At 42.5% G+C, this 22,206-nt stretch overlaps 1 protein-coding gene and 1 pseudogene across 1 annotated transcript; both read right to left on the reverse strand.

The window, feature by feature from the left end:
• Positions 1 to 5,223: 5,223 nt before the first annotated feature.
• On the reverse strand, positions 5,224 to 8,732 carry LOC135522796 (MICOS complex subunit MIC26-like; annotated as a pseudogene).
• Positions 8,733 to 8,811: 79 nt separating this feature from the next.
• Positions 8,812 to 21,687, reverse strand: LOC135522795 (kelch-like protein 15). Its single transcript, XM_064949400.1, is given in 10 exon segments — positions 8,812 to 16,277; positions 16,280 to 16,716; positions 16,933 to 17,123; positions 18,582 to 18,791; positions 18,904 to 19,065; positions 19,166 to 19,390; positions 19,520 to 19,708; positions 19,780 to 19,918; positions 20,963 to 21,050; positions 21,439 to 21,687. Coding segments are annotated over 10 exon segments (2,031 nt in total). The 5' UTR covers positions 21,500 to 21,687; the 3' UTR covers positions 8,812 to 15,948.
• Between the last annotated feature and the right edge of the window lie 519 nt (positions 21,688 to 22,206).

The following is a 22,206-nucleotide window of genomic DNA, read 5'->3' on the forward strand; positions in this document are numbered from 1 at the left end:
AAACCCCCAAATGGACTCTGAAAGCTGGTAGGAAATAGGGCAGGACGGTGCTTAATTGACTTAGTTAACGTTGATCCACGTACAGCAGACCACAATTGTAACAGGTGCGTGTTGGTGGCAGGGAAGTCAGGCGCAGGAGAATGAACTTGGTTTAAACGGAGTTTAAGTGCTTACAAAAACTCAAACCAAAATATGCACAAATAATAAATGGGTACAAAACCTGTCGCGCACCAATATACAATCTGACAAGGACATGAGTGGAAACAGGGTTAAATACACATGTAATTGATGGGATTGGAACCAGGTGTGAAGGAAGACAAAACCAATGGAAAATGAATCAGTGATGGCTAGAAGGTCAGTGATGTCGACCGCCAAACACCGGCGGAAATCGTGACAATATTTACATCAGAGAACGAGGAGGGGGGGTCGGGGAAAGAGACAGCATCCTTCATCTTAAAGGCAATAATGTTTTCGTGAACCTCGCTGACCTTTGAACCCTCGGTCTCAGCCAATGGTTATTCTCTTTAAAGACAGGGAGATTAAAACACTTAACTCACCATGGGGTCTTTACACAACCTATCCAACCCTTAACAATGTTCTATTCTGGTACACACACACACACACACACATTGGATCACTTGGTTGCACAAATACAGGCATTCAGTCACACCTCCCACGGCCTCAAGGTCGAGTGTCAAGTCACACCAACAGATACTCCTAACTTGCTCACCCTCACTGCAGAGGGAAGCTGGAGTCTACTTCAAAACAACTGCAGTGATCATTTGGTCAGGGTTACAGCAGATTCAGTTTGTACAGTAGTGTTAGCCTGGTCCCATTAGTAAGGGTTGGTAGAGGAGTTGGCTAAAGCACATCATGATGTGGGGCCAGGCTGGAGTTGCAGATGAACAGCTCCCTGTCTTTTTTCTCCTTATGTAAGTTTTACGGGGTGGGAACAGTCCCTGTTTGAACAACTAATTCCACACATAAAAAAAGCCTTCAGACATGACCAGAATATCCCATATAGAGTATGAACAGACTAGCCTTTCAGTGAGAATTTAAGTTTATTAGCAATAACAACACACTCACAATCAGATATGAGATTAATTTATTAGGACCATTTCTCTGTTCCTAGAAAGTAGATTTCTGGAGGTGGACAATCAATACAAAATCAATCTGAAAACACAAAATACTTTAAAATTACATACATACATACATACATATATACATACACACATATACATATATACACACACACACAATGCTCAAATAAATCTTCAACATTTGAAATAATTATGTACTGTGCACCCTGCAGTTGATCCTTGATGGGGGGGGAGGGGGTGTCTCTGGAAATAAATACATAAATAGCAAAACAAAATACTATGAGCATTAAGATTTGGCTAGACAAACATTCAATTGAGGTCAGAGGACAGCTGACAGGAGTCGAGGGTGTCCGTTGGCATGGTTAGTTGGGATGGTAACAGAGCAGGAGGAAATGGGATGTATCATGTTACAGAAAAGACAGGTGTATGGGGGGGGTGTTGTGTCTGTGCCTGTGTTTGTAGTCCACGGAGGCGCTGTGTATATAGGGGTGTTGAATGTGTATTCTATCCACAGGTACAGACCTACATGTTTGATTTCACCTCTAGTAATCCAGATCATGTCATTGAAAACAAAATGGCCTTTACAACAACAACCTGGTTATCAATTGGTTGCTATATTGGTTGCTATGCTATAACATCCTCAAAGTATATGAACATCTAGTTCCAAAATTCAAATAAGGGAGAGTGGGTTAAATTGAGCCACTCATACATAAAATTAATAATTTGACCAAATATTTAGGAAGAGGTTATCATTTCATGGAGTCTGTGAAGGAAGAATAAACATGGAAAAAGTGGACCGCAAGTGAGGTCCAAAAAAAGTCAAATTAATATATTGTGTTAGAGCAGGGGTATTCAACTCTTATCCTACAAGGTCTGGAGCCTACTGGTTTCCTGTTCTACCTGATAATTAATTGCACCCACCTGGGGTCCCAAATCTAAATCAGTCCCTGATTAGAGGGGAACAATGAAAAAAAAATGCAGTGGAACTGGCTTCAAAGTGTTAAAAAAAAGTACAAAGTGTTGCTTCAAATGCCTGTGTGCTTCAAATGATTAAAAGACAAAAGCGATGGTGATTGTGTTGAACTGTGTTTGGGAAATAAAGATAGACATGGTTTTAAAAAGGTAGTGGTAATATTTCATCCAAGATACCACTTTTTTTGGACAACTATGTTGTCAAACTAATGTTTAAATGAATCAGATTATTTCCAGGGATGCACAACATCCTGAAATATATGCAGATATCTTTGTTAGAAAGAATACTAGAATACTAAAACAATTAACCAGCACTTGCACTTGACCCCCCCTCCCTACTCTCAACTAGTAATGCTCTTGTCCTCGGTCTTCTCAACTTACCTGAGGGGAAAAAGGAAGCAGTAATGCATATCATTATTACTGACACATTTCACCAGAATCTCAAACATCTTTCCTCGATTCCTTGTCATGATGATGACTTACCTTGCCAAATGGCAGGTCCTTCCAGAGCGTCTTCCCAGCATCCCGACCCTGCTGACTCCAGCTATACATAGAATACCAGCTCACCTGAGATAAGAGATCCACCACACACGCACAAATTTGGACTTAGGCACAACGGAAATGTGCAATAGAAAAAGGCCAACAGTGTGTGTGTACATGGGGCAGAGGGGTTCCTACTATGAGGTCTGACCTCAACCAATCAAACAAACCATCTGACAGATCTAATGCCCATAAACACATCTACTGTCCCCAAAATGGATTATTAAACACCCAATACACACTAAATCACTAATTAAGTGTCTTCGTAGCTGTCTACATATCACCACAGACCAAGGCTGGCACTAAAACCGCACTCAATGAGCTGTATTCCTCCATAAACAAACAGGAAAACACTCATCCAGAGGCAGTGCCCCTAGTGGCCGAGGATTTTAATGCAGGGAAACTTAAATCAGTTACCAAATTTCTATCACCATGATACAAGTGCAACCAGAGGGAAAACAAATTCTTGACCACCTTTACTCCACACACAGAGAAGCTCTACCTCGTCCTCCCTTTAGCAAATCTGACCATAATTCTATCCTCCTGATTCCTGCTTACAAGCAAAACTTAAAGCAGGAAGCACCAGTCACTTGGTCTATAAAAAAAAGTGGTCAGATGAAGCAGATGCTAAACTACAGGACTGTTTTGCTATCACAGACTTGAAAATGTTCCAGGATTCTTCCAAAGGAATTGAGGAGTACGGCACATCAGTCACTGGCTTTATCAATAAGTGCATCGAGGACGTCGTCCCGACAGTGACTGTACGTACATATCCCAACAAAAAATATGTACGTACAAAATTGTCAAAGACTCCAGCCACCCTAGTCATAGACTGTTCTCTCTGCTACTGCACGGCAAACGGTACTGGAGCACCAAGTCTAGGTCCAAGAGGCTTCTAAACAGCTTCTATCCCCAAGCCATAAGACTACTGAACATCTGGTCAAATGGCTACCCAGACTACTTGCATTGCCACCCCCATAATTACCTCGACACCGGTGCCCCTCACACATTGACTCTGTACCGGTACCCCCTGTATATAGCGCCGCTATTGTTATTTACTGCTGCTCTTTAATTATTTGTTGTTATTCTTATCTCTTACTTTTTTCTGGATTTTCTTGTTGGTTAAGGGCTTGTAAGTAAGCATTTCACAGTAAGATCTACACCTGTTGTATTCGGCGCACGTGACAAATAAAACTTAATTGTATTTGATTTAAACTGACCATAACTCACAAAACTACATCCATTACCCCAGTCAGAGGTCACAGCTTTCCATCCTCTCTCTCATCTGCTGTCTACTCATCACTTTCCTATCCTGCTTCTATAATTACTCCCTCTTCTATCATCCTTCCTGTCTGTCTGATCTGGCTGTGTTGGTGCACACACATACATACACACCTGTATCCTCTCTGGGTGTGTCTCTCAGACAACCACATAAAACAGACCCAAAATATCCCAGACATCTACACAACAGCATGGGACACCGCTTTAAAATGAAAAGGGCAGACTATTAACCACATACCTTCTCCACACACACACGCTTACCTCACAGCCAGAACTCCCTACAGGAAACCACAGCCCTTCCCGTTGGGGGGAGTGAGGGAAAGGGGTGGAAGACACACACTAACATTGCACCCCCTACATACACAGACCTTGGCTAAGGCAGCCTGCTGGGGGTAGAACATGGAAGCACTGAGAGCCATCAACCCTACAGGAAACACCAGCCTCTTCACCCTGGAACCTAGAGAGACTGGTACTGGTACGGTATTCACACCCCTTGACCTTTTCCACATTTTTTTATGTTAAAGCCTGAATTTAAAATTGATTTTAGATTTTTTTGGTCACTGGCCTACACACAATACACCGAAACACGTTTGTATAAAATAATAATAATAAATAATTAAAAAAAACTTTGTTTCTATTGAACATGCCATACAAATAAAGGCATTTTAATTAATTATATGAAGAGGGCCTTGGTCCTCCTCTCTTTTTAATATCCCATGTTCCTGATTGGCAGAGTTACAGGTTTGACATAAATCTGCTTGAAAATCAATGGCAAGACCTGAAAATGTTTGTCAAAGGTGATTCTAACATGTATTGACTCACGGGGTTGAATTCTTATATAAGCAACATAAAATATATATATATATTTTTTTTACAAATGTTGAAAATTTTCTTCCACTTTGGCATGACAGTATTGTGTAAATCGTTGACAAAAAAAGACAATTCAATCCAGTTGATTCCCACTTTGTAACAACAAAACTTTGAAAAAGTCAAGGAGTGTGAATACTTTCTGAAGGTACTGTAAATGTCTGTGCGTGTGCACATTACCTTTGGCCAGGTACAGGCCTATGAAGCCAGAGAAGCCAACCACCCTGACTCTGGGATAGAGGTCAGGAGGAGGATCTTTGAGGAACTCGTACGTCTCTGTGTGTGTGTGTGTGTGTGTGTGTGTGTGTGTGTGTGAGAGAGAGAGTCTGAGAACACAATTAACTATGCATCCATAATATGTCATGTGAATGAAAGTATTAGGATGTGTCTCCTCACCTCTCACTGTCCTGATGGAGGTGCTCACAGTGGGCTCTACTGTCCTGTAGACTTCCTGTTCCACAGGATATGACATCAAGGAGAGGAGATAGAGAGAACCTTAATCTATGCTTCAGTATGTCCTTTCCCAAAATTAAAAATGGACAGAAAGCTCAATGTGTGTTAGTTATGCGCGGGTTGACTCATAAACCGCCATCCCAGCAGTTATATATGCGAGGAGGGCAGGTTTAAGGTAATTTATTTATTTTATCTTTATTTAACCAGGAAGGGCTCATTGAGATTAAAATCTCTTTTTCAAGAGCACCCTGGCCAAGATAGGCAGCACCAAGTCATTACAAAAAAATTACAGACAGACAACATGAAAAACTACAAGTAATCTAGTAAAAGCCATTGAATTCACAAGAGTATAAAACAGCAAATTAAAAACGGACAGGTCAGGGAATCACCCTCAAAATTCTTCATCAGTGATTTAAAAACAGCAATCGGGACAAGTTCTTCCAGTTTAAAAGTATTTTGTAAGGTGTTCCAAGACGATGGCGCAGAGTACATAAAAGCCCTTTTACCAAATTCAGTTCGGACATTTGGAACAGTTAGCAGGATAAAGTCCAGCGAGTGAAGAGAGTACCCACCACATTTCTGAACAATAAAAATGCACAAATAAAAAGGTAGTAAACCCAAAATGGCTTTGTAAATAAAAGTATACCAGTGACTGAGCCTACGAGTGACTAGAGAAGGCCAGCCAACCCTGGTATACAAAGTGCAGTGAAGTGTAAGGGTTTTGCAGTATAAAATAAATCTCAAAGTGCCATGGTAAAGAGTGTCAATTGATCTCAAACACTGAGCGGAAGCATTCATATATAAAATATCGTTAAATATAGTGTGGATGAAGGGCGGTTAGGTGGCATGCAGGTTGAATAAAGAGAGAATACATTTAAAAATCCATAAAGGTATAATTGTTGTGCAATTTCTAGCTATGGGCTACATTGAGGTTTTTCTTTCATTATTTTAGACTATCTGGCATTATTAGTGCGTAAGCCTAAGATTTAGTGCCTAACTGTACGCGCGACAAATATCCTACACGCCAATCGCCAAATACTTTTGTGAATGGGCAGAAAAAGCAATTCAATTCACAGAGGCAAAAATGGACAATGTCTGGGTTTAATAAGATAAAAGCTGTGAAATGGAGAAGGGAGGGCCAGAAAAGTAGTTTCTGAAAGATTTGGAAAAGTGGTAAAAAAAGGATGATAGCAGTGCCAGCTATGTTGTGTGATGATTGTGAGGCGCTATACAAATTTGAGTCACAAGACGGGGACTTCAAATAGGCCTTTTACTGTTCAGATGAGTTAAATGGAAACGGAAATCTGGACACTGACTGTAGGTCTATAACCTCTCACATAGCCTTAATATTAACTCCTGCAGAATTAAACATTTCTATCAGTAAAATTATACACCAAATGTAGGACACATTTTGAAATATGATTTATTTATTTCAGCATTTTGAGAGAATTGCAAACGTGCAGTTAGATAGGTTACCTTCTTTATCAGAATCATAAAAGCTGATAGCTTATTTCAAAACACAAAATATGCATCCAAGCCGAACTGAAATGTTATTAGAAACATATGTCGTTTTTACATCTTTCTATTTCCCTACAACCGGTCAAACTGCACAGAAAATCTTTCCGTTTTTTTTTATAGCTATTGCATTTTCTCCCCGGTCCCTAAACGAAAGAAGCAGAGATGACAGGGAAAACCTTAGAGATGTCAACTATATTGAAGCATTCATTCTACCGATTTAAGACATTATTCTAGTAAGCAAGGGTTTATTTTGTCTTCTAGGGAAACATATGACAAAAGAGTAGCTTCATGTATCTAATTATAGACAAGTTAACAAAAATGTTGGAAATTATGAGCCAAAAAAATAGTTCGGCCATCACTGACTGTAGCCTACAACGCATTTTCTTTATTAGCGGGTTAGGGCCGGGTGTGGGCCTTAGATTTTTACTTTATCACATATAGCCAGGAGGTTGAGGATGGCTTATTAGCAATTGCGGACGGGTGCAGGTGAACAAACAGTTGATCGGTGCACCACTAGTGTGTGTTTGTATGTCTAGTCTTAGTAGACAGTGTCTGTCACCTACCTCTGCTTTCTCCAGGGCAACCAGACCCATTTCCTACAGGAAAACAAACAATTACCACAAACATTCTTACATCTCAGCATTCAACAAGATAATGAGGGAGATGCCACTTGTGATATCCTAGATACACCCATCTTGTTCCAGATGATAGGTTCGATACTGACATCGCTGAGGAAGAGGTATACCTGACACTGGTCGGTGAAAGGCTCGGCCCATTTCCTTAGCTCGGCCACACCCTGTTCCACTGGCCCCGCCTCTGACTCCACTTACTTGAGCTGGGGCTCTGGAGTAGTGTAGAGGGACGGGATCTGAAACACACACACTTTAATCCAGCAGACTACGTTGTCCTGTCAAATAAATGTAATCTGCAAAGGCCCGTGTGGGGGCCAACAAAAACACCAAAACAGACATTATTAGCAGATAAGATCTGTCCATTCATATCTGGGTCGTAGCCAGAAATTCATTGTTGGGAGGCCAACAGAAATGTGGGCAGGCCTGGCTCCCCAGCTGGTGGGCCTGTGTCCACCCAGGCCCACGCCCCTGCTTCACATAACTGCCACATGTGTTCCTGGCCAGGTCATTAGAGGGACAGGAAAGCCATACTAGCTACCTCTTCAATACTGAGACTCAGAGCTGCCAGCTTCTCCTTGACCTCTCTAGCGGCCAGGACAGCTGCAGTCCCCGTCATCAAACCCAGGACCCCTGACATAGTCGGCAGACAGCGGAACCTGGCAGACAGACACATCATGAGGACAGTTACTTTATGGTAAATGTATGGCAGGAGTCAGGACATTTATGGCAGGTATTTGAGAGTAAGTTACACTACAGTTAACATACGATGAATGTTCTGCTCAAAATAAAGAATAAAGCTATTAGTCTAGGACTGCTAAAAAAATACTGTTTCGTCCAGCCAGGTCATAGCAAAACGTCTTCTCTTTTAGTCATAACTATGGCTAACGTTTCAGCCAATGCTCAGACCCACCACCATCATCACGCTTTACAACGGTATTATTACTGTTGTCATACTGTAGTCTGTCATTAACTATGAGTGTAAGTCTATAATAACCCATATGCATCTTACAAGAATAAAGTTGAGCCATTACCAGTTTCCCAAAGTTTCCTGCCTAGTGACTTTTGTTTTTGTACGGCGACTCAAACGGAAAAAAAACATTAGATTCTACAATTTTAGAACGATGTGCATCTCACCAGCGACATCTGGTGGCACACTAGTCAGCATCACAGGTGAATACACGACACACACACACACACACACACACACACACACCTTTCCCAAATACACCAAATCACCGTTTCTGAAACGCGGTCCTCGGGACCCTAAGGCACCTAAGGTGTTGTTTGCCCTAACACTACACAGCTGAATAAAAATACGAAAGAATGATGATTACTTGAATCAGCTGTGTAGTGCTAGGGCAGAAACCAAAACGTGCAGCCCTTGGAGTCCCAAGGACCGAGTTTGGAAAACCCTGCACTAAATTAACCACAAAAGGAAAGCTGAAAAGCTGAACAGTATGAACATTTATTTCTGGATAGAAATTACAAAGTGTTCCAAATAGCAGTGTCTACTCAGATTATAGTAAATACATTGTTTATCTATTCATTTTTTTGTCAAATAGTCATCATACATGGTATTTTTATCCTCAATATTCTATTATTTTATCCTACTGAGACTGAGGGCTGATGAGGATTAAATGCTGAGCAATGACAGACAGGCAGGCCATGTCCAAAATAAAAACAGCAGGAGTAGTAGATACACATGTTGACCAGCAGAGACAGCAGATTGAAGACAAGAGTTTGGCATAATATGGGCCCTTTGGCCAGAAGCATACTATTCCTGGACCCAAAAACCGATTTCAATGGAGATTCTCTATTGCACATTGCTTTTTAGTCCAGAAGCAGCCTTACGTCTGGGAAACCAACTGGGCCTTAGAGTTCATGATATTGATAGTAATTTTCACATGGGAAAATATACATTGATACAAAACAAACAGAGATGGGAGAAGACCATATTAAATCTAACCTGCCTTTGTGATGTGTAAACTGAGACTGTTAACATGACTGCCTACAGCACACACACATATTACTCTGCCAAATGGAGACATCTACCTGTGAGGGGGGGGGGGTCTACCTGTTATTTCTACAGTACCGCAAACCGCTCTGAGACTTTATCTGACTGTGCGGGGAAAGGTATGTTTGTAAGCTACTGCATAAATACTGCACTTGTGGGTTTTACTGAATAAAACCATGAATGTACGCAGGAGGATGTTGCATAGAGGAGAGGAAGGAGAGAAGAGGGAGGTATAGCACAGAACAAGTGGCACAATCTCTCTCTCTCTCCCTCTCTAAAAGCATCATAAAGACCATGACCTAATGCAATGCAAATCATATCAACATTATATTCTAAACCACAATCACACCAAGTTACCTGGTGGTGGATGGGTGTTAGATAAACACACATAAAAAAAGGCTGACAGACAGAACTGCAGAATAATGTGTTTTAGCCCTTTTCATTGTTGCTCATGAAAAGAAGAATGAGATAGAGATGAGCAGGTTCATTCGCTGCAACTGGCTCAGTCAGTCAGACAGAGGCAGACAGGACTACGGTCAGGGTAGGGTTTCACAAAGTAGGATTAATAAGCAAGCCAGATAACTGACGCTCAAGATATCAACTCTTGATTAGAAGGCAAAAATAGTTCATGGTGTTGCATTACTGGGAGTATTGAGTAAGGAACGCCATGTCCATTTCAAGTTCATCTTTAATGTAAACTCATCTTATTTTTCTGTATCAACTTTTTTTTTTTTATTTTTTTATTCAAAAGTTGTTTCTAGTACATTTGTGGCCAACACCCTACTCCTACCTTGCAAAAAAACCCTTCAGCAGTCAGTAACAGTAACACTCAAAGCAGACAGAGTTAACGTCAATAAATCAAGTGTAATCTTACATACAGTACTGCCAGAGAGACCAGGACCTTAACAATTGTCATCCCTGACCAGGGTCGGCTCTAGCCTTTTGGGCGCCCAAAGCGAGATTTGGTTGGGCCCTAAGCGAGACTTGTAGGGCTTACTTCAAATTCTTGCTAGTAACAAAATTAGCGCAGCTTGCTAGTCAACCGACACAAGCTAGTGCCACCTTGTGGCCTGGAGTATTTAAACTAAGCAAATCGGAGGTAAAACTGTTTTATGTGAACAAAAACATAACTGCAGACACTCTGAGCAGAGGTGCCCCCCTGGAGGTCAAGGCCCCTGGGCACGTGCCCTACATGCCCGGTCGGTATTTGGCCATGATTACTACAGGTTTAGATGACTGGATAGACTTACAATCAAAATAATATTAGCTGACATGGCTAATTGAGTGACTAAAACTAACCAGATTTCCATCTAACCTTTTTATGCGAGTAAGGTACGTTGGATTGAAAATGTCAGGACAGCCTGATGGAAACAGAAAATTGGTCGGTAAACTTTCCAAATGTCGACAAAACCAAATATGTTAGATATGGTGGGACCTTTTTGTGTTGGGAAAAATGAATTATGCAGTTTAAACCTTTTATGCGCAAATATGAATATAATAACCATCATATCTTAGTACACTTGAAGTCCCGCGATGACATGTGTGGTCCTCCCACTACAACTCGTCAGGAAACCATGCAGTTTATTAGGCTACAGATTAAATAAGTTATGATGAACTTCACAGGGTGGTGAACATGCAGTGATGAGCTTGATGCTCCTTTCCAATAAATAATCAAGGGTCTTATTCTGGTGACATGATCATCAATGCTTGGCTGCCGTTTGTCAAATACAAATAATCCACAATTTGATCCATAATAATCTCATCACGTAGGCCAGGGATGGGAAACTCCAGTTCTCTGGGGCCTGATTGGTGCCAAACTTTTTCCCCAGCCCCAGCTAACACATCTGACACCAATAACTAACTAATCATGATCTTCGGTTTAGAATGGAATTAGTTTCATCAGCCGTGTTGGCTAGGGATGGGGAAAGTGACACCAGTCCAGCCCCTGAGGACGAGAGTTACCCATCCCTGATGTAGGCTATACCAGCAATTTATTGGCGAGCTGTTGGCTAGAGCACGCGTGTCAGTACCAGAGTGGACACACTCGCTATATAGAGCAACATGTTTTGTGAGAAAACCATCAGTAGAGTTGAAATGTGATGGAAACACATTGAATTGAACTTCTATATTTTTAAAAATTGTATTCGGTACATGGGAATCTAATCGCAAAATATATGTTTATGTGTACTATGTCATCACGCACAGCCTTTTAACTGCAAAGAGTCAATTTCATGGAAACACATTTCTGGTGGGAAAATGCAGTATATTGTTTTTACGTGGATTTTAGAATATATGAAAATCTGTCGCCAATTGGATGGAAACCTAGCGAGTGATGATAAAGAGGAAACTTGTTTGCACCTTGAGCATTCTATTATTCTCTTAACAGTAAATTTAGACACAGACTGAGTTCCTAAAAAAATATATATAGTTTCTTAAACCCAGTCCTGAGGTCCTCCCTGAGTGCACGTTTAGTTTTTCCCCCTAGCACTACAGCTGACTCAAATCACCAACTCATCACCAAGCTTTGATTATTTAAATAATCTGTGTAGTGCTCTGGCAAAAACCCAAACATGCAACCGGGGGGGGGCAGGACCAAATTGGGGAAACCTTGACCCAAGTGACCGCTTTGCCTGTAGCCGGCCCTGTTCCTGACCTCTGACATGGTTCTCTCAGTCAGCAGATCAACAGTGTTATTGCAATGTAGTCATGACAGCACTAAATCATCACCATGACCATCCTCTTCGTCACTAAAAATGAACTTTCTCACATGCCCACTAGTATGATGTGTGCATACTTTTTTTTCCTCATTCTGCTCATTCATTTATCCACACACACACACACACACACACACACACACACACACACACACACACACACACGCGCTCCAGATCCCCAGACTCAGAGAGGGGGTTACAAAGAAACTGCATGACATCACATGGTGGAGAGACAGACAGAGGGTTCAGAGGACTGTAGGTTGAAACTGAATCATAATAATTACAACAATATGAAACTGACCTCAGTCCAAAATAAACCAGCTAAATCATGAAAAACATTCTCTCAATATTTTTCAATTTCTTCTGAGAAAGCTAATTTTGAAAATGATCAGCTTGAGTTACCCACCACCAATGATCACAAGCGAGTCTACCTTTTCTGCCCGTGAGTAGGACAGATTACTATGGCATGTTTAGTCTCGTACAACAGTGACTTGGGTCTAGTTTCAATGCAGGACTCTTTTGGCAAAGAGGAACTATGTCAGTCAACATCACTACTTTCTCTGTTTTAAAAAACAACTAAATAGTAGCTAGCAAAATGGAAATTATGGAAGCTGTTTTTAAGGAGTGCCTTTTTGCAAGTGGCTAGTTTGCATGAACTACCTTAACGATAAAAACATTTGAATTTAACCACTTTGACAGAATCCCTTTCAATTTATACAAAAAGTTCCATACATGTTTGCCCATGGAAGAAGTGGTCAGGAAGTGTCTTTTTGGACCTGAAAAAGCATTTCGCTACACCCACAATAACATCTGCTAAATAATGTGTATGTGAGCAATAAAATTAGATTTGACTTAAAAGGTGCTGAAAATTGACCCATTGTGCATACTCCACCATACCATAAGACATCCATGTCTTCTTCACTGGAAAAGAGAAACAGTTGAGTTCGATATCATTTAAAAGCTATTTACTATTGTTTTTATATTCGCATATGTTGTAGCTTAGGCCCTATTTCACATGAAGTTGTTGTGCCCACCATCGGTTGATAAACAGCGTGCTCTTAAATACAGGGTGGGTGTCATTTCAATCATAGGTCCATTCTATCTCTACAGACCACTGCAATTTAGATGGTACACCATTGAAATTGAAACAACATTTTTACTTCTAAATTACTAGCCCGTCTACCCACCATAGAATGTCAACTTAAAATGGTCAAATCTATTTTAATTTCCATATTTCTATGATTTAAACAGGTTTTCTATGGATGATTGACAGTATAACTTACACAGATATTCCCATTCAAATCAACATGTGTGGACATCTTTGTGGTACCATTCAAAAGTTGACGTTTCAATTTTTTCCTCATTTTAGTACTTTTATCAGCCCAAACATGACACTCAATCTGCATTCAAGAGCATGTTCTCAACAGATGGCGGTCACAAAGCCTTAGAGGACGTAAAATAGGGTCGAAGCTAAAACATATGACTAGGAGTTTACGTGTTTTTAGATCATTTGTTAAAATTTAGAAAAGTTATTACCCCCAGAAATTATAAAATAGCATGACAACCCTGTTTGTAAGCCTTCAAATTATATACATCTCAATAGTTATCTTTTCCAGTGGTGAAGAAGATATGGGTGTCTCATGGTATGGTGAGGTACAGTTGAAGTCGAAAGTTCACATACAATTAGGTTGGAGTCAATAAAACTCGTTTTTTAACCACTTCACAAATTTCTTGTTAACAAACTATAGTTTTGCCAAGTCAGATAGGATATCTACTTGGTGCATGACACAAGTAATTTTTCCAACAACTGTTTACAGACAGATTATTTCACTTATAATTAACTGTATCACAATTCCAGTGGGTCAGAAGATTACATATACTAAATTGACTGTGCCTTTAAACAGCTTGGAAAATTCCAGAAAATTATGTCATGGCTTTAGAAGCTTCTGATAAATGCTGTCAATTAGCCTGAGTCAATTGGAGGTGTACCTGTGGACGTATTTCAAGGCCTATCTTCAAACTCAGTGCCTCTTTACTTGACATCATGGGAAAATCAAAAGAAAATCAGCCAAGACCTCAGAAAATAAATTGTAGACCTCCACAAGTCTGGTTCATCCTTCGGAGCAATCTTCAACCGCTTGAAGGTACCATGTTCATCTGTACAAACAATAATATGCAAGTATAAACACCATGGGACCACATAGCCATCATACCGCTCAGGAATGAGACGGGTTCTGTCTCCTAGAGATGAATGTACTTTGGTGCAAAAAGTGAAAATAAATCCCAGACCAGCAAAGGACCTTGTGAAGATGGTGGAGGAAACAGGTACAAAAGTATCTATATCCACAGTAAAACGAGTCCTATATCTATAACCTGAAAGGCCACTCAGCAAGGAGGAAGCCACTGCTCCAAAACCACCATAAAAAAGCAAGACTACGGTTTGCAACTGCACATGGAGACAAAGATCGCACTTTTTGGAGAAATGTCCTCTGGTCTGATGAAACAAAAATAGAACTGGTTGGCCATAATGACTATTATGTTTAGAGGAAAAAGGGGGAGGCTTGCAAGCTGAAGAACACCATCCCAACAGTGAAGCACGGGGGTGGCAGCATCATGTTGTGGGGGTGCTTTGCTGCAGGAGGGACTGGTGCACTTCACAAAATAGATTTCATCATGAGGGAGGTAAATTATGTGGATATATTGAAGCAACATCTCAAGACATCAGTCAGGAAGTTAATGCTTGGTCGCAAATGGGTCTTCCAAATGGACAATGACCCCAAACATACTTCCAAAGTTGTGGCAAAATGGCTTAAGGACAACAAAGTCAAGGTATTGGAGTGGCCATCACAAAGCCCTGACCTCAATCCTATAGAAAATTTGTGGGCCGAACTGAAAAAGCGCGTGAGAGCAAGGAGGCCTACAAACCTGACTCAGTTACACCAGCTCTGTCAGGAGGAATGGGCCAAAATTCATACAACTTGTTGTGGGAAGCTTGTGGAAGGCTACCCGAAACATTTGACCCAAGTTAAACAATTTAAAGACAATGTTACCAAATACTAATTGAGGGTATGTAAACTTCTGACCCACTGGGAATGTGATGAAAGAAATAAAAGCTTAAATATATACTTTTCTGACATTTCACATTCTTAAAATAAAGTGGTGATCCTAACTGACCTAAGGCAGGGAATTTTAAATTGGATTAAATGTCAGGAATTGTAAAAAAAAAAAAAAAGTTTAAATGTACTTGGCTAAGGTGTATGTAAACTTCCAACTTCAACTGCACATATGCAAAATGGTTTAACTCTGAGCACATTTACCTTGAATGTTTTGAAATTCAGGTCCACAAAGTCACTTTCTGAACGCTTATAAGATATGCAAATGTATATGGAAGGTTTCGTTCAAATCAAAAGGGATGCTGTCAAGAAGTGATGGAATTCAAATGGATTTACACTTAACTAAGTAAAACCACTGCAAAAGTTTTGCCTGCAAACTTTGGATTTGAATCTCTATGTTCTGGCATGTCTGCCTCGCGATTTGCTGGGCGAATCCCCAAAATATTTATTTTACCTTATCGGCGTAGGCAGTGACGTAGTTCCACTATGCCAAAAGCATCCATCATTAAAACCAGACCATAGTCATGGTGTTGCCTAGGATCGGGTTTTTGAGACTTCTTAGTCCATTCTGTGTCTCTAGTTGAGAAGCTTCTGTGTAGTTAGAGCGTTAGTGTCACACCTGTAAACACCTATCCTCCACCGCCCGGCCCACATCTGCCGTCTGGAGCCTGTGGGAGAAGTCTGTCTTAAAAAGGGGGGCATTCCCAAACCTTAAAAAGGAGCAAGTCTGAACTGAACCAGACCTCAGCTGCAGCGCCGGACGTGCTCCAGGACGTACTCAGGGAAGTGTAGAGTGCACACCTGCAGCCCGTCCAGTTTGCAAGGCATCCTGGGATACTCGTCTTCCTTCCACTTGTTGTCGTCGGGGTGGAAAGTGAGGATGGAGTCAGAGTAGTGTCCATTATAGCAGAGGCCCCCCAGCACCATGATCTGTCTGTCCAGCACCGCCACACCGTGCCCACTGCGCCCGATGGGCATCGACGCCAGGATGGTCCACTCATCTGTCTCAGGGTCGTAGACCTCTGTGGATGGGCAGCCCTGCGACTCGAATGACGCCCGGAGGATCACACACACCCCCCGAACACGTACAGCTTCCCGTTATGGGAGATCATCTTATGGAAGCAGCGAGCGTAGTTCATCTTCGACTTGTTCTCCCAGCAGCTGGTGTGTGTGCTGGGGAGGATGGGGGTGCGAGCTGAGCGTGTCCTTTGTGTGTCCGTCGTTCCTGCTCCCCCCGAGCCCGCTAAACACACCCCTCCCCCTGCGTCTCGCCCAGGGTCAAACACACACACCTGTTTGGAGGTGGATGAGGATGTGATTCCTCCTGTGATGTAGAGTTTACCGTTTAGGACTGTGCCCTCATGACCGTACTTGTTGACCGGGTACGGGTCCACAAATTCCCAGCGGTCCGCCGTGATGTCATAGCGCTCCGTGGAGTAGAACGTCTCGTCCCGCGTCCGGCCAGCAACAGCGTAGATAAACTTACCAATGACCCCCACTGCAAACTCTGACCTGGAAGTAAAGACAATTGTTTATAAATACATTTTTGCTAAACAAAAAAAATTTAACACCCTAGTAGACCTTGTACATGGTTTCATGTTTGTACCACCTGGGTACAGACAACTACAGACCTGGGTACAGACAACTACAGACCTGGGTACAGACAACTACAGACAACTACAGACCTGGGTACAGACAACTACAGACCTGGGTCAGACAACTACAGACCTGGGTACAGACATGTCGGCCATGCGTAGCCAGGAGTTCTGGCGGGGGTCGTAACGGTAGACTTTAGAGGAGGCGTGGAACTCCCCGTCAGGCCCTAGCTCCTCCCCACCCAACAGGAAAGCAAAGTTGTTGACGATGGCCAAGCAATCTGGACGGAGAGGGACCTGGGGACCTTCCAACTCCCACCACACCTACAGACAGATCATACAGACATTACACTTCACATATTACACCAGGGGTTCCCAACCTAGGGGCAGCAACATTTCACATTCTGGTGGGGGGGTGCGGGAACTTCCAGTTAAACAAATGAATGCATTCAACGGAAATGAGTCTTCCGCATTTAACCTAAACCCTCTGAAGTATACCGATCTAAAACAATGCCTAAATTTGCGATGCTTGAGGCTGGAAACAAGCGGTAAATGCCAGAGGAAGATGTGACTGATGCACATATATTTGGTTAGGTTCTGACGTTCCTAAGCTGATCTACGACCTTCTAAAGTCGAGGATTCAAAGAAATTTGACTTTGCTTGGGAATTTTTATTATTATTTTTTATTACATTTCAAATTACAATAACAAAAATTGCTTGGGAAGTAATCTTATACAATGTATATCAAAAGAGAATATGTATGATTAAATTGAGAGTTCATATAAATTATCAGAAAACATTTGGTAGCGGAATTACATATTCCTTATCCATTATTATTAATAATATCAGCCTACTTAAAAGATGTCAAGAGTCTTGTTAAACTATACTGAACAAAAATAAATGCATGATGCAATGATTTCAACGGTTTTACAGTTCATATAAAGAAATCAGTAAATTTAAATGAATTCCATGATCTCAGACGATCTCGCTGGTGAAGCCGCCGGATGTGGAGGTCCTGGGCTGGCGTGGTTACACGTGGTCTGCTGTTGTGAGGCCGGTAGGACATACTGCCAAATTCTCTAAAACAACGTTGGAGACGGCTTATGGTAGAGAAATTAACATTCAATTATCTGGCAACAGCACTAGGGTAACATTCGTGCAGTCAGCATGCCAATTGCATGCTCCCACAACTTGAGAGCATTGTGTTGTGTGGAACAACTGCACATTTTAGAGTGGCCTTTCATCAAGCTGGTGGTGTATTTAATATAGGCTACCTCAATAAACAAAATATTTTCAAATGGGAGAAAGGGCGCCCTGGGAAAAAAAAAGGTTGGGAACCCCTGTATTAGACAATGGCTGCAACAAAATCCTCCACACTTCAGGAGCGTTGTTCACACCTGCTGGATCTTACCTTGGGTCTGTGCAGCAGTAGGATCTTACCTTGGGTCTGTGCAGCAGTGGTCCTGTGCAGCAGTAGGATCTTACCTTGGTCTGTGCAGCAGTAGGATCAGCAGTAGGATTACCTTGGGTCTGTGCAGCAGTAGGATCTTACCTTGGTCCTGTGCAGCAGTAGGATCTTACCTTGGTCCTGTGCAGCAGTAGGATCTTACCTTGGGTCTGTGCAGCAGTAGGATCTTACCTTGGGTCTGTGCAGCAGTAGGACCTTGGGTCTGCAGCAGTACAGTAGGATCTTACCTTGGGTCTGTGCAGCAGTAGGATCTTACCTTGGGTCTGTGCAGCAGTAGGATCTTACCTTGGGTCTGTGCAGCAGTAGGATCTTACCTTGGGTTTGTGCAGCAGTAGGATCTTGCTGTTGACCATGCTGTGTCCGATCATGCCCCTGAACACGGCGGTCTGTGGTCGGACTGAGCGGATGCGGTTGGACCGCGTCTCGACCAGCGGCTGCTCGTTGACGTCGTGGAAGTAGCCGAGAGCCTGGTCCACCTCCTGACGCAGCCGTCGAGAGTAACGATAGAACTCTGACGTCTTCACCTGAGGGAGGGGAGGAGAGGGAGACAAAGAAGAATTAGTAAGAGGTGATGTCATAGAGAGCAGGTTGCACACATGGGAACCATGTGACTCATCTTGTGTGTGTGTGTCTTACCTTCTCAAAGACATTAGCAGCAGTCATCAGACAGAAGCGTAGAGACTGGACGACAGAGTCTGTGTGTCTCCAGCGGCGGCGGTCGTGTCGTAGCCAGGCCTGGACAGACTCATAAAGCTCTATCTCCGGGAAGCGACTCAGGGCATCACTGTCCAGGTACGCCTGACACACAGTTAATAAGAACATATCACCTGTTATAAAAGAGCATCACTATTTAGGTACACACACACACAACTAATATGTGAGAGTTATTCCAGCCCACCTGCAGTCTCTCAAGGCTGAGGTAGGACAGGAAGTCAGGTCTGCTCATCAGAGGAACAAAGTTCTCCAGCAGGAAGTTGTCAAGCTGCTCTTGCACACCCTCCACCCCCACGCTGAAGTCCTCCAGCAGCCTCAGCACTTCAGCACAGTTCTCCAGACAGATCTTAGACAGCAGGAAGGAACAACAGAACTCTACCACCTCTGTCAGCTGGACGTACATGGCTGCCTAGAAGGTGAGGGGAAACAAAGAGAGAGACTGACAGATAGATCATCAGCAAGAAGGAACAAGAGAATTGGACATACATCACAGCTTAAAGGGTTAAAGAGACAGTTGTTGTGTGTGTGTGTGTGTTACCTGTAGTATCTCCTGCACAGTGACCATGCTGAGCTCCAGTGAACCGTAGTACATGAACCTCAGTACGTGGCCGAAGCCGGCAGCTGTTAACCCCTTCATGTGGATCTTGTCCTGGTCTCTCTCTCTCATGTCTGCTGTGAACATGACCCGGAAGTAGTCACTCTGGGTCGCTAGCAGGGCTTTGTGAGCCTGGAGGAGGGGATAACATTACATTAGTGTGAGTAAGTGAGTGAGTAAGTGATTGAGTGAGTGTTGCTAACCTGGAAGTGGTGTTCCTCTATGAGCAGTGTGACGTCCAATAGGAGTCTCTCCTCGTAGAGCGCCCGAAACCCTGAGGACACGCTCCCATCATGCACCTGGGACAGGTACATCTCCACCTCCCCCGCCGACATCACACACCTGGAGGAGGAGAGAGGAGGTTAATAGCTCACACACCTCCCCATTGACAACACACACCTGAAGTAAGGAGAGGGGATTAATAACACACTAGTAATATGATGGTAGTAATGCTTTACTGTTCAACCACAGACCAATAAAAAGAGTCACTCAAAAGGGATGCATCACACTGCAGTTAAAACACAATGCTGTATTTCTCTTTCTAACACATGGCTGTGTTTTGTGTGTGTGTGTGTTTTGTGTTTGTGTGTGTGTGTGTGTGTGTGTGTGTGTGTGTGTGTGTGTGTAAAAGTCTGTCTCAGTGGAAGGCTCTAGAATGACATCAAGAACATTCAACATTCACACCTCAGCGCTCATACAGACAGACATCGAAATAGACACCCACACTAAAATACATACCCACACAGAAACGTGTGCTGCCTGCGTACACCCAAACACACCAGCAGACAATTATGCACTCACACACTAGCAGCAAACCCACACACCCACAGACAATCAGATACAAATGCATGCATTCATTCTCTCACACCCACACACAATGCACACTCACCTCTGATTGGCCACGGGCATGTCAGAGGGGGTATTCCGAGCCAATCAGAGGACAGTGGCCCTTGTGTCCCGGGAGAAACTAACAACGCCCTTCTCTGAATCACCTGGACGACAAACCCAACATTTTATTGTACATCGAAACTGTATGTTGAAAATCAACCAAAAAAATGTAGCAATAAAAAAAAAGGTTATTCAAACCAAACCGCAGGCTAGACCTAAAGCTACTGAGTAAGTTAAACAAGATGTCTGAACAGAACTTTCCCTGATTGAGAAGAACACATACTGAGGCTCCAAGAACAGGCTGCCTTGGATCCCCATTCCAATACTCAAAATTGCACCATTCCCTCCTGCTTTGTCAGATCAATGGCTGGTGGCCCTATTAAGGAAGAAATGAGGGGTCCTTTCTTCCTTAATACGGCCACCAGCCGTGGATGGAGGATGTAGGCTACAGGTAGAAGTAGGAATGGATGGTTGTTATGGTTGTCATGGAGATTGTACCTTTTGGGGGCCCCGAGGCCAGTCTCGAACTTAGCTGACAGCAGGCTGAGGGGACGCTCACATTTCCTCTGTTTATGTTTGCCCTGATCTAGAGACAGAGAAAAACATTCTACAACGCTAGAAATTAATTCCCACCTATGAATTAAATCATAATTGATAATATAGCTAGTGCATTTAACGTTAACTGACTCAAAAACATTAGATTCGCCGTGTAGGCTAATCTTTGACGTAATCGTGTTGGCTAGCAAACTGACGTTTCAACGTAGCTAACCAGTGAGCTAGCGCAGTCAGGAAAATCACAGATTGCTTATTTTTCGCGCAAGGCCATGACAGGACAGTCAAAATGATAGCAAATGTAGCTAGCCAACTTCCTAACGGCAATACACATTTTATTGCAAGCTTGAATTGACTTGTAGCTCACGACATCCCGTGGAATTATTTATCGCTAGCTAGCTTAGCAGGCTAGTGTCTCTCACCTCGGCGCTGCGAGTCCCCACAACCCCTCTTTGACCAGGCAGACCTGGCTTCTTCTGACATGTGTTGCGGGTTTATATCCGAGATCAAGAAAAAGGACAATAAAAAAACATGGCCGAAGATTCCTTATCGTCCATTTACAATTCCACCGCGGCTTTAATTAGTCGTTATTTTAACTTGATATCAATATACTGTTTGTCTGTAGAGTCCATAGACACTGCAGACGCCATATTCCCCGCACTGACGTCATTTCCTAGGTATAGCCTGTTAGAACGGAACTTTAGTGGCGTCGTTGTGCAGTGCAAGTGAACCTGTCAATCAAAATCATCAGGCAGGTGTTCTAGGGTCAACCTGCGATTATAGAGCTGCAGTGGTGCAGAATAATTGAGGCCTCTCTCTTCATATTATTAATGAGAACCCTGTTCTCAACTAGCCTACCTGGTTAAATAAAGATTAAAAAAATAATAATAATAATATATATATATATATATATATATTGACCTTGTAATCAACTATCCTCTCTATCTATCTCTCCCTCACTTTCTTTTTTTTCTCAGCAGTTAAACAGAATGATGGAATGATTTTTTGTGGATCAGCCAGAGCGGGCTGTTCCAGCAACCCTGCTCACACACTTTTGATGTCCCGCCCTCATCCTCCTTACCGGTATTAACATTAAAGCCTTGTCTGAATCTCTGCATCATATCCATGTTAGTTCTACATTGGGGCAGTGTTAATGAGTCTATACCCCAAATCATTTTTCAGGTGGAGCA

Source organism: Oncorhynchus masou, chromosome 30 (genome assembly GCF_036934945.1).
Source record: "Oncorhynchus masou masou isolate Uvic2021 chromosome 30, UVic_Omas_1.1, whole genome shotgun sequence".
Lineage (NCBI taxonomy): Eukaryota > Metazoa > Chordata > Actinopteri > Salmoniformes > Salmonidae > Oncorhynchus > Oncorhynchus masou.